We start from the raw sequence: 13,198 nt of genomic DNA, 5'->3' as shown, positions 1-13,198 counted from the left end.
GGATGTTGCTCCTGAACTGATGGAGTTAAGTAATTATTTCATGTCTCATTTTTAAAAGGTGATGACACGTAGTTTTACACGTTGGTCCGAATAATCAGCACGAGGTTAAACATGCACATGAGGCAAATTAAACACATGTCTTGTTCACTTGTATTTGACCATATAGGAATCAAACCCAGTCCCACGATGTGTTTCAGATGAATTAGAGTTAAATACAATGTCCTGTCTTCTTATCTAAAGCACCTTCACACTGAAGAGGAGCAAATACAACGTCTGAATGTTGAGATAATGATTGAGTGAAATCTGCTTTAATTAATCTGCTAATTTTGTCTGTGTGTGTGTGTGTGTGTGTGTGTGTGTGTGTGTGTGTGTGTGTGTGTGTGTGTGTGTACAGTCAGACGCTCCAGTTGAGGATCATTGATGACGAGGAATATGAAAAACACGAAAACTTCTTCATTGTGTTGGAGGACCCGCGCTGGTTAAAGAGAGGGATTTCAGGTATGTGTCAACTGTTTGTGTGTCCTCAGTGTGTCCTCAGTGTGTCCTCAGTGTGTCCTCAGTGTGTCCTCAGTGTGTCCTCAGTGTCCAGAGCGTCTCCCACACAATGAGTCTCTGTGAAATTCACTTGTGTGTATTGACAGTTGAGCGGAGACAGTGTGTTACACCTGAGATCAGTCACTCTGTAAGGTCCTCACAAATATATAAGTACACACACACACACACTGCTCTGATAAACACATTTTCTTGTTCATCGTCTGAATGAGGAAACACTTTGTTTACAGTCGAAGCTGCTGAGCTGCAGATGGAATCATTACTTTTGATCACGACAGAGAAAACAAACAGAAATCGAGCGGCGGTTCGGTGAGGTCATTTACAATCGTGACGAGGAGATTAAAGCAACAGAAGAACATCATCAACACAAACAACCAGAGAGCACCACACAGGCCAAATGAGACAAACAATAGATTTAACATTCACTGAGGTCCGTGTGTAGAGTAGAAAATCTATTCGTTTAGTTTAGTTAGAGCTAATTCAGAAATGAATTCAGTTCATTGCCAGAGTTTTCACTTTAATCTCAGAGGATAGTGAAGTTTTATCATATTTGACTGCTTGTTAGTTCTTATTTACTTTAAATAAATGATCTAACTAGCTAATTCAAATTCATCCTTGTGATCCAAACTATTTTTATTCTGTTTTAATTAGTTTTCTGTATTTATAGAGATTTTTTTCTGTGTGACAGCCTTTTCTTTTTTCTTTTCTTTTTCTTTTCTTGTGTTTGCTTCACTGACCCACTTTACCCACAGAGATCAATAAAGTTCCATCTTATTTCATACCAACACACACACACACACACACACACTGTGTACACACACACACACACACACACACACTGTGCACACCTGTCCAGGGACCCATCCATTCATCTACAACCTGTCACCACAGCAACACACAGACTGTGTGATGAGAGGATGTGGAGCAGTGAAGAGAGCGAGAGAGGATTGTTTGTTTGAACTGAAGAAGCCGCTGCCGCTCTGTTATTACCTCAGTGCTTGTGAGATGGAGGAATTAGACCAGATGCTGAATGGCCTCATAGGCATATACACCTTAAACAGCAGCTCCCAGGGGGCGCCATTTACTGCGTGTCACTCCCACTCTCTCTCTCCGTGTATATGTACGTGTTGGTATTGTTGCAGGTTCTACGTTCTATTTTGTTAGTGTGCAGTAACTGGAAAACTTTAAATGTATTGATTGTGTCTTTTCTCACTTCTTGTCCTCCCTCTTTTCTCTTCAGCTCTTCTGCTCAACCAAGGTAAGAACGTCTGATTGATCCTTCTTCTCAAAGATCCCCATCAGAGAGTCTGAGTAGAGTAATCATCTTATTATTCTTATCATCGCTTAATATATCAATTAAAGGTTCGATCCTCCCACTGTCCAGAAATTAAGCCAAAATATCTCAGATACACTTCCATGTTGTGAATTTGGAGCCAGTCTGTGCAGAAGTGTGTGTGTGTGTGTGTGTGTGTGTGTGTGTGTGTGTATTAATGAGAGACAAATGGAACAAGATCCACTGTGTTATAAAATAAATCCAACCATTTGCTCATAATCACAATGTTACTGTGGCCGAGCCCAACACAAACATATTAAGAAAGAATTTCCATCAATTTGACGACACATGAAGTCACAACATAAATACAGAGACGTGCTGCAAATAGTTTTCTGTATTTGCACGTGTTGCGACTTTTTGCAGTGCGTGTGTTTTCAAATGGATAAAGTAGTTTTCTTAATTTGCAGTGAGTCGAGCTCTCGGCCATCGCACACTGTGCCCATGGATTTAACATTAAACTTGTGGGAGCACAGTGATTAAAATGAAGCGTGACAGGGGGGATCTGCAGGATGTGACGGGCTCCTCTCAGGGTCGCCATCACAATCTCAGACGTTAACGATAATGACAGGAAGTGGACTCACAGGACAGACATGAAATTAAAGCAGCATAAAGTGTTCCGTCTCACCCAGGTCCACCATGAACAGACGCTCAGTCGCAACAACTTTAAATCTGATTTTCAGATGAAGCAACATTTGAATACTAAAAAGTGTATTTTGATTTTGCAGTAAGTGTGAACAGATGTCTCAGTTTCTTTGTCCCGCAGCCGCTCAGCTCTCCTGCTCCGCCAGGACATTGTTCATCTGTCCCACTTTGTAAAAGTCTGGCTCACATTTCTGGCCTCTGCTTGAGTCCAGCTCAGTGGAGAGACGGGTCTCTGTCAATATCTGGATCACAGCAGAACTGGCCTCTGTGCGTCTCACAGCCCTGAACAATACGTTTCATAATGTCTCCACACTGGGTCTGCTTAGTGTGAGCTGATGCAGATAGCTGCTGCTGTTCTTTATCATACTTGATCAGGTTTTTAATATTATTTTGATTAAAAACCATCTATTCAATGTAAAAATGCAGAAGAGAAGCTGCTCCCTGGCCACCCACTGAATCCTGCTCAGATTAGATCTGGACAGGAAGTCCTCTGAGCTTGTGACAAATCAAATCACACAAATGGAAAAGAAACATTTCTCTACAGAGCAGCAGCAGCAGCAGCCGAGCGCAGGATCCTGGGGAAACAAGTTTTAGAGATAATCCAGCAAAAAAGCAGATTTATTTATTCACACAGGTCACCGACTACACATCCAAAAATCAAAAACACTTGGAGCCACCAGAGTGAAAACAACCACACGGCTTTAATCTGAAATGACTGACGATTAGGAGCAGGATGCTGTGAGAGCGGAGAACCCTGCAGCCGCGGTGACACATCGTGACGCTCGTTGTCCTCGAGGCTGTTTTCTCGTTCACCTCACTCGCCTGTCATGGCGGAGGAGAGGCCGCTCTCTGGAGACGGCTGGAAGAAGTCGCCGCTCGGAAGAACGACCACAAACTAGAGTCAAACCGTATTCGAGCGTGTGCTCACGTGCCTGAGTGTGTGTGCTTGTTTGAAATAATGTAAATGAGCCCTGCAGGGAAGGTTTGCAATGTGCTGCTTTTCTCTTCGTCTTTTCATAATTAGATATGTGCTGCATTTGAAGAGGGGGAGGAAGGCAGCACACACACACACACACAGCTTTATTTTCCTTTTCTCTTTCTCTTGAGCAAAAGCGACAATTGTTAAAATGCCACTTACGTCAGACTTGAACACACAGTGAGCCTGGTTTAAGAGGCTGGAAGCTCCTCGTGCACCACCACAGTGTGACACCCTCTCTCTGATAAACAGACGGGACTTCAGGCTGTAACATAATCCCTGATTGGCTCAGTTCCTCAGTCATTTCTGTAAGATCAACTCCGGTTGGTGTAGCTGCTGCTGTTCTGTTGGCAGTGGATCAATAACACAAACTGGGCCACATGTCAGCATTCACCTCGTCTAACTGTACGGTACCTCCCTCTCCCTCTCTCTCTCTCTCTCTCATACTGTATGAAAGCAGACGAAGAAGAAAGTGGATCAATATTATCGAGGCTCCGGGTGAAGCTTTGTGAAGAGTCTGTCGGAGTCACACGTGTCTTCACGTCATCCACAGCAGCTGATTACACCTGAGCTCTTTACAGATGTTAGAAGAAGCTGGAACGTGGTTTTCCATTTGATTGCTCGAGGCACTTTGGGAAAATCATTCATCACAAAGTCATTGATCAACCGAAAACAATCAAGATTCTCTGCTTTGCATTTTCTAATCAGCAGGATTTATTACCCTGCACTCCAGCATGGTGCACACAGAACGTGAACGTGCACGTTGAGAGTGTGATCTATAGAGTTTATACTGAATCCTGCTGCGTACAGTAAAAACCTGTTTGGATGTTTTAATGGGGCACGGTTGCAGCTTTCTGTCTCCTCCATGTTAGCAGATGGGACAGGGACCCAGCTAAAAAGTCAAAGATGTTTTTCATGATTTTATTTTAATTCTTATTTCACTGTGACGAGTGTGTAAGTGTTCATGTTTCTGATCAGTTTGGTTTCATGGTTATTTGATGATTAATATCGTCACTGACGAGCTTCAGCAGGAGCTCGATACTGCAGCTCCATCCCCCGGTCGCTACCGCACAGACTCTGGCTCCAAATCCAAATCCAACATGAAATGATGCAGAATGCATGAAACATACTCACTTCTTCACATCACATCCGCTCTCCCTCTTTCCCTCCCTCCCTTCTTTCTTCCCACAGAGGGTGTGGAGGGGCAGATGAGTTCTGAGGAGGAGGAGGCTCGCAGGATAGCTGAGATGGGGAAGCCCATCCTGGGAGAGCACAGTCGCTTGGAGGTGGTCATCGAGGAGTCGTACGAGTTCAAGGTGCAACATTCATTCATTCATTCATTCATTCATATCTGGCCTGATCTCCTCTCGGAGAGCAGCGACTCATGTTCAGCAGTGGTTTCTGTTTTTCATTGTGTAAGTCTTCAACATAGAGAGTTATAGATAAATATCACATGTATAAGCAGCAACATCACAAAAGTAAAAGATGAAATATTTATAGCCAAAATAACATTTTGTATATTTACTGTATTTATTTCCTGACCTATCAGCGTAATATCAGATTATTTCTCTCCTGGAGTCATTTCTGTGTTTGGGTTGAATAAAAAGAATTGAACTCTGCTTCACTGTGAACCACCTTTACACTCTCTGTCACACGGCTGAGCCCTTTCAGCAAGCAAACCTAATGTGGCTCTGAATTATTGAAAGTGTACGAGTTGCCCTCGATGCAGCCGCTCGCTCCAGGCGTGCAGGATTGTGACTCTCTGACATGCACAGAGCGCTGCTGCAGCTGACAGTGAGGAAATGGACCAGGAGCAGAACCCAGATATTTAAAGTGTGGGCTCAAGTGTATTTTAAGTTCAAGCAGGCACAACCTCAAAGCCAGTCCCCACTGACCCTGCCAGCAGTGAAACCAGATAAACTCACTGTCAGAGCAAAAGTCTCCATTCACAAAAGATCCAACACAGAAAATAACAAATTCATATTTTTAAATTACTCTTAAGGAAATTGAAACAATAGAGATTTCATTGAACAAATGTTCCAGCTCCCTTTAGTGTGTGTTTGTGAAGTGCTGAGCAAAGTGTTTCACACCTCTGGGTCTGTGTGTAAACGTTAATTAAAGTAAAGGTGTGAGCAGCGTTTGGTTCTGAGCCCTCCTGACGCTAAACATTCAGAAATATAAAAGTTCATCTTGACAGAGGAAGCAGACAAATCAAACATCCACTTCACTTTCAGCCAATAAGAAAGCAGCAGCGTTCGAGAGTAAATCACCGAGCGGCCGAGAGAATAAAGAACGAGCACTAAACAGAGCCGTTGCTCTTCTCATAAGTGCAAACACCAGAATTGAGTCTCCTCATCCTCCGGGTGATTATTAAGTGAACCCAACCCTGCGTTGAAATGTAATTGGTCTCGTCTCTTATGATTTGTGTTTAGTGAGAATCAATTTGGGGGAATAATGCAATTCAGCATGATTGGCATTTAGATTGAGATCAATGTGTGAGGCTGTGTTTGCTGTGGGCACCAGGAAATTAATTAAATGATTGTGAAGCTCATTCCTCCACCAAGGCCCGACATCAAGCTGCACCAAAGTTCACACACTTTTCTTTCATTAAGATCCATGAATGATTCTTGTTTAACGTTGTTTCACCACTTTAAAGAAAGTGTTTAAAATGTGTTGCTTCTTTCTCTGTCCGATCCTTCCACCAGGTTTCATGTAGATCTGTTCGGCTGCTTATTAATGACGTGTGTTTTGCTTCTGATCTCCAGAGCACAGTTGACAAGCTCATCAAGAAGACCAACCTGGCGCTGGTGATCGGCACACACTCGTGGAGGGAACAGTTTGTGGAGGCGGTGACTGTCAGCGCAGGTCAGTGTGTACAAATACATGTTCCATACTTCATGTACACGGCTTCATGGATCATCATCAAGACGAATTCAAGCATCTGAATCATTCAGAGTGAATCAATTCATTAATCAGATTAATATAAATCAGGCTGACATGTTGGAGTCGGACCTTTAGATTCACCAACAGTTGAGTTTTAATACATTTTCACAGAAGCAGGTGATGTTCATTCCTCTGCCTGCCTCTGATTGTTCTTTTCAATTTAAATGCAGCTCCACAGGAATGTATTAAACTCTTATCACTGCTTGACATGTGATTAACTTTGTGTATTGTTGTTGTCGTCATGTATCGGTTCTGCTGATTTATACAGAGGTTGTTATCATTATTTTCAGCCGCCCACCTGATGTCTAGACGAGTATCGAACCCAGTGTTTTTGATCTTGTGGAAGTTGAGACAGAAAATCCGCCTCTTCCAATTAAAAGACTCAGTATTAGTTTTAAGGGGGTGAAACAAAAACATGGGGTTAGTTCAGATAAATGTCAGATTGTGCTGCTGCTCCTGAGACGTGGAGGAGGAGGATGTCACTCCCTCCAGCAAATACACCACAGACCTCACCACGGTTCTTGGTAAACGGCCCGATGAGCAGTTTTGGAATTCCGTGCCTTGCTCAGTGGGTCCGTCACAGTCTCCTGATTCAACTGTTGCTTGAATAAAGAACTTTGGGTTTTAATTTCAGCAGAATATGAAGGGACATGAAAAACTGAACAAACACTGAAACTCATCCTGAGGTGTTTCGTAAATCAAGGACGCCACCTAGTGGAAGTGACAGTTCACTGCAGACAGGGATTATTCCCACTGGTGTCAAATGTGCAGGAATTTAAAGTCTGAATATTTGATCTGAATATTCTGTGACCTCAGATGCTGTTTGTACTTAATTATAACATACACATAACGATTCACACACACTTGTCATGCTTCATTTCAACCTTTGAATGTATATACTTTTAGTTTTATATTGTATTTGACTTTTTTTATACTAAGCTCTTTCTACCTTTATTTTAATTTAACTATTGCACTGCTTGAAACAACTTGAACTTCTGTTTCTTCCCCCTCAGGTGATGGTGATGAAGACGAGGAGCGTCTTCCGTCATGTTGCGACTACGTCATGCATTTCCTCACCGTCTTCTGGAAGGTGCTGTTTGCCTGCGTCCCGCCCACAGAGTACTGGAACGGCTGGGCCTGTTTCTTGGTCTCCATCAGTTCCATCGGCCTCCTCACCGCCGTCATCGGAGATTTGGCGTCGCACTTCGGCTGCACCGTGGGGCTGCGGGACACTGTGACCGCCGTGGTGTTTGTGGCATTGGGGACTTCTATTCCAGGTGAGTGCACATCTGCACAGGAAGTGATTTTAGTAGCTGTGCAGACCACGTGATTTAAACCAGGTAACTTTAACTCACCTCATCAAACTGTTTCAGGAGGGACATGAATGTAGGAATTCAGAATATGCAAATGTCATCTGCACGTGTGTGTGTTGAGTGATTTCCACGTCTTTCTCTCATCCCAGACACCTTTGCTAGCAAAGTGGCCGCCATGCACGACCAACACGCCGACGCATCCGTTGGAAATGTCACCGGTAGCAACGCCGTCAACGTGTTCCTAGGGATCGGCGTGGCCTGGTCAGTGGCTGCCATCTATTGGAAAGTCCAAGGGAAGGAGTTCAGGGTGGAGCCGGGCTCGCTGGCTTTCTCCGTCACCCTCTTCACCATCTTCGCTTTCATCAGCATGGCCGTGCTCCTGTTCAGACGCCGGCCCTCCATCGGCGGAGAGCTCGGCGGCCCGAAGGTCCCCCGCCTCCTGACCACGCTGCTGTTCCTCGGCCTGTGGTTCCTCTACATCCTCTTCTCCAGCCTGGAGGCTTACTGCCACATCGGCAGCTTTTAAAAAGGAGATGATAGAAGTTGTGGGAGAATATTGCACAACAACACACATACACACACATTAACACACACTTCAAACACGTGTAGAGTCTATCAGTTTAACAGGGCTCGCTGCAGCCTGGAGGTGGACACCCAAATACTTCATGTGCACACACACACTTTATATGTACACACATGCTAGCAGATCATGCAGACACGCCCAGTGACAGGCATGATGGAGGGCGAGAGGAAGTGTTAGTGAAGCTGCTGCAGCAGAGTGTGAAGGTTCAGTGTGAAGAGAAGGTCGGCCTCTGGAGAGCTGATTCTTTCTGTGGTTCATCTTAACGTCAGCTGGGTTTAGTTTGGATCACATCAGACCTGTGATGGAGGAGAGCAGGACTGTGGGTGTGGGCAGACAGAAGTTCTCCGTCCTCCTCTCGTCTGTATCACCACCTTTGCTCGTCCAGCTCCACGTCTCTTCCCAGAGGAGGTGGAGCGCTGTGTGACAGAAGGAGTGGATTGTTTACAATATCAATACCATAGCGCTTGTTTACGACCGGAGAGCTGATGCTTGTCTAATAGTTTAGATGAAGGCGTTTCTCCACACGCACTGTAAATAGTCAAAACCAGTGTACATATAGAGTGTCGTGTTTTCAGGAGGCAGGACGTGACACCTGCCGCCGAAAGAGTCAAAGAAGAAATGAGCCCAGAGAACGAGTCAAAATACAGCAGAAAGAAGGTTTCTGATCCTGATCATCGAGAAGAGAGACTCAAGTTTTAACCAAACAGACGGAGGATAAACTGGTGAAGTTTTTAAAGAGCCATACCTCAGTCAGACGTCGGGCACTTCTCTGTCTGACGGAGGTTTGTGTATCAGACTGAAGGATTGTTTCATTTGCATGTGTAGGCAGATATGATGCATCTTCACATAATGAGTCACATATAAACTATTTAAAAGGGAATGAATAGAGTCCACCTGTAAATTACATCCATTCATTTGTGTGTGTGTGTTCGCTCAGTTAAAACAGAAACTCTCAGAGCGTCTCGTGTGTACAGGTGCGTGTGTCTGTGTGTGTGTGTGTGTGTGTGTGTGTGTGTGTGTGTGTGTGTGTCGGCTGACAGGACGAACACTGAAGCTGCAAACTTTGAGGTTTCTTGCTGCGTCGTCACGGTGTGGTGTGGTCATGACAAACTAATCCATTAATGTGGCATGTACCCTGACAGACTAATCCTCCATCGTTAGCTGCATGTCAGACAAACGTGCATGGACGGTCGAACAAGATTTAACAGTGTTAGTTTACGTTGAAGAAAATACACTAAATCACATTTAAGCCACTTAATAACTGATTAGATCCCAAATCATCCAGATTGACAACACAACATATCGATCAGGACACAGGATCCTGATCCAGACTTCAGTCAGGACGCAGGATGTTGATTTACACTCGTGCTTCAGTGCAGCGCCCAGTCAGAGCCTTAAGGAAAAGTCTCCAGTGAAAATCTAGTATTGAAGCTTTCAGCTGTACAAACTGTCCCCCCCCCTCACATTATGACCATGTATGTTAAGATACAAGACTTTACATTCTGAAGAAGATTAACTGTGATCTAACGTTCTCCACTTTGTTTATAACCTGCAGGTCTGAACACTGCAGGTTTGAAGCTGCATCCACACTATTACGTTTTAGTTTTAAAACACATCACTATTGCCACGGTTACAGCTGCCGCCCGCACCACTCGACCACTAGAACCTGAGAAGTTTGGAAACGATGACGGGGTCACAAGAAAAGAAAAGAAAATCCCAGCTCTCACTTTTCACCATCCTCATTCCTCATTCGTAGTATTTTCTGTCACCACCTGCAGAGACAATCTGCTTCCTGTTTACACCACATGACCAGTGTCATGTGACCTGCTCCTCCAGGTGCGTTACTTATACAGAGCTAATTGAGTGCGGGCGGACGGATATCATTTTAATTAAAAAACAAAAACGTATTATTGTGGATGTGGAGTTTGTTGACGTTAGAACACCGGCCTTCCTTCAGTGACACAGTCGGGAACAAACACTCAAACAGAGGAAAACATTAAACTTCTAATCTGCTGTGACATTTACACACTGACACTCCAGGTTCATTAGTTTCAATGCTGGAAAGTCAGAGCTTGAACTAAAGCTGCGAGCGGAAAATTAAAATATTGATTATCGGCTCAGACAGGAAGCATCGAGTGTCCAGGATCCTTTGGTGCATGAGATTTGATCACGTCGTTTGTGCTGCAGGTGCATTTCAAAACATCTCACCCACAAATGATAAGTGCTATACAAGCTGAAACTGTTATTCTACATAAATCTATCGGAAGGATTAGATTCATTTACCCTGACTACACTTTGTAGAACTTTCTAAAACCAGTTTTGTATCTTTTCCGTACAGATGTAGCCAAGTTAGACTTTTTTGTACTTCTGAACGACGTTTCGAGTAGAATCAACGTGTCCGGTTGGTTGTGTTGATGACATCGTTAGTGGATTGGATTTTGATATATTTTCCACAGAGGAAACTCCCCTTTGAAACTGCTCAAACATGTCGTGTGTCATCAAACGTTATCTCATCTCATGTACTCAGATAGTTTGTCTGCTGACTCGTTTGTGTCTCTGTTACTTATGTATATTTCGTCTCACGAGACTATTTAGATATTTATTTATTTACCTGAAGATTATTTATCTATGGTCCTTGACGCCAACAGTTTGGAGTTTAGTTCAAGACGTTTGGTTTCAACTTGCAATACAGGCAAAAAAATTGTCTCTTCTTTGTTTGTGGCTTTGATGAGAGGTCAGTTCCCACGTTAGTTTTTTCTGTGTTTCGTTGTTTCCCTCTGCCAACGTACATTTGGTCCCGCAGTCCTCCTGCAGGAGGAGGTGTAAGTGTAAGTAGCATGTTTACATGAAGAAACAGCGTGGAACATTGCCAGCATGATTGTCAGTCTCGGGTTGACGTGAGCGGAACAGGGACATTTGAAGGAGGTTGTGAAGCAGGTCAGACGTGTGTGAGCTGGGAACAGAAGCTGTAACTGAACACACACTGACACACACACACACTGACACACACACACACAGGTGAACAGGTGTGAACTCATGTGTGATCTGTGACTGAGGAGACCAGTGTGTACGGACGGGATCAGCTTCATCCCGGCAGATGTGACCCAGATGTGGCTCAGCACCCAGAAACAGAACTGTCTACAACATCCAGACAATGTTCCTTGTTTCCATGAACTTCTGTACTAACGTGTCCGGCTTCGGCCTTTGCTGTTCTGTAGCTAGATGTGATGCCCCCCCCTCCCCGATCCAGACTCTCCCCCTCCTCACCCCTCCCACCCCGGTGTGCCTCAGTGTTTGCCCCCTCCCTCTGTGTATGCATGATGTATGTGTGTGTGTTAGCAGCATGGTCTACTGTGATGGACACCTATAGGCATATTTTATCAGGTTGATTCCCCACAGTCCCAAACACAGGAGGAGCTTTGTGAAATAAAATGAGCAGGTGTGCACACGCAGACACAACTCCGCACAGATACAATGAACACACACACACACATATACACACACACACACACACACACCAGACAGCATTTTTAGATTCAGTGTCAAGTTTGTTTTGTTTCCCTCCGAAGCTGTGAAAAGAGTCCTCTACGTCTGCAACACGCAACATCCCAGGTCATTTGTTTTTCGTTTGTTAATCGTATGATATTTCTGTGTCCGTGTTAGTGGCTGTGTCCCCCCCCCCCCCTCCCTGTCTGTCCCCTCCTCCAGGTCTTGCTCTTCAATGTGTCTCTGTGAAGTTTTTTCCTGTGATAATGAAAATTTCTCTCTGCCTGAACCTTTGTAGGGAAATAACGACTGAGTTACTACAATATCACGTGATTAGACATAAACATTTATTCAATGTTGTAATAAATTATTAACTGAAGATGATATAAAAAAAAGTTTTTTATGAAATGCAGAAAAAAATTGACAACTTGTTTTTGAGAACATGGCATGAGGTGTAACGTGTTACTGGAAGAAAATGAAGACCTTATTTGAATATAGTTTATTTATTTTCAAGGAGTCGACGTGTCCGAGTCTTTATTTCTGCACTGAGCGAGCAACTGTCAAAAACACACACTGGGATCTGACATGGTGGAAGTTTCTCTAAAGTTCTGTTGAAAACGACTCAGCGCTGACAGCAGTGACTCTTTTCAGGGAAAAATAACACAATTTAAAGCTTCAGTAATAAAATAAATATAACACTGGAGTTGGTAAAAGGGAAACACATTATCAGGACATTCCTTTTTAACTGGGTTGTTGGTTTTCCTTGAGAGATGTTAAAAAACACACAGATGTCTCTCAGTGGAGCTCATACCTCCGACAAGGCCCAACGGTCGTCTTAAATTCAATCAGATTACACACACTCATCCACATCAGTGGGAAAATAGAGAAGATTTGAAACATGCCCGAACTCACAAAGTCGAAGAAGGTGAAGAAAACTCCGACATCTGGCCCCTGATCCAGATCCACACCAAAATGTAATGAGTTCCTGACGCAGATCACATCCTTCCTTTAATCAATTAAAAGATTTTAAACTCCCGACTGTTTCAGTAATGTATATATGTTATTTACACACAGTCTATGGTTATTTATTAAGCAGAACAATAAATGATTCTATTTCAGATTCTCAAATGTGAGGCTTTGTTGCTTTTCCTCTATCTACAGTGCGTCACTGAACATTTTTGGGTTATTTATATTTCAATGACATTTTATTTGTCTACTTGAGCTGTTTGAAGGCATCACTTTGGGAACTTCTTACATTAAATAAACTGAACAATGAACTGAAAATAATCAATAGCTCTAGGACGAGTTTACTGTTAATGTCACTATGGCCACAAACAATCCTGATATGAATAAAGATAATAAAGAGGAAA

At 43.5% G+C, this 13,198-nt stretch overlaps 1 protein-coding gene across 4 annotated transcripts in view; it reads left to right on the top strand.

The window, feature by feature from the left end:
* The window catches only part of slc8a2b (solute carrier family 8 member 2b), an 88,413-nt gene extending 76,069 nt beyond the window's left edge, over positions 1-12,344 (top strand). For all 4 annotated transcript variants that reach the window (XM_069533834.1, XM_069533835.1, XM_069533836.1 and 1 more), the window contains 6 exons: positions 395-498; positions 1,793-1,810; positions 4,695-4,819; positions 6,269-6,368; positions 7,460-7,723; positions 7,909-12,344. In XM_069533834.1, coding sequence (XP_069389935.1) covers positions 395-498; positions 1,793-1,810; positions 4,695-4,819; positions 6,269-6,368; positions 7,460-7,723; positions 7,909-8,285 — 988 coding nt within the window. In that variant the 3' untranslated portion in view covers positions 8,286-12,344. The remainder of the gene's footprint in view (positions 1-394; positions 499-1,792; positions 1,811-4,694; positions 4,820-6,268; positions 6,369-7,459; positions 7,724-7,908) is intronic.
* The last annotated feature ends 854 nt before the right edge of the window (positions 12,345-13,198 follow it).

This window comes from Paralichthys olivaceus, chromosome 11 (genome assembly GCF_024713975.1).
Source record: "Paralichthys olivaceus isolate ysfri-2021 chromosome 11, ASM2471397v2, whole genome shotgun sequence".
Lineage (NCBI taxonomy): Eukaryota > Metazoa > Chordata > Actinopteri > Pleuronectiformes > Paralichthyidae > Paralichthys > Paralichthys olivaceus.
Note: the sequence above shows the minus strand (reverse complement) of the source record. Positions and strands in the feature narration are given on the sequence as shown.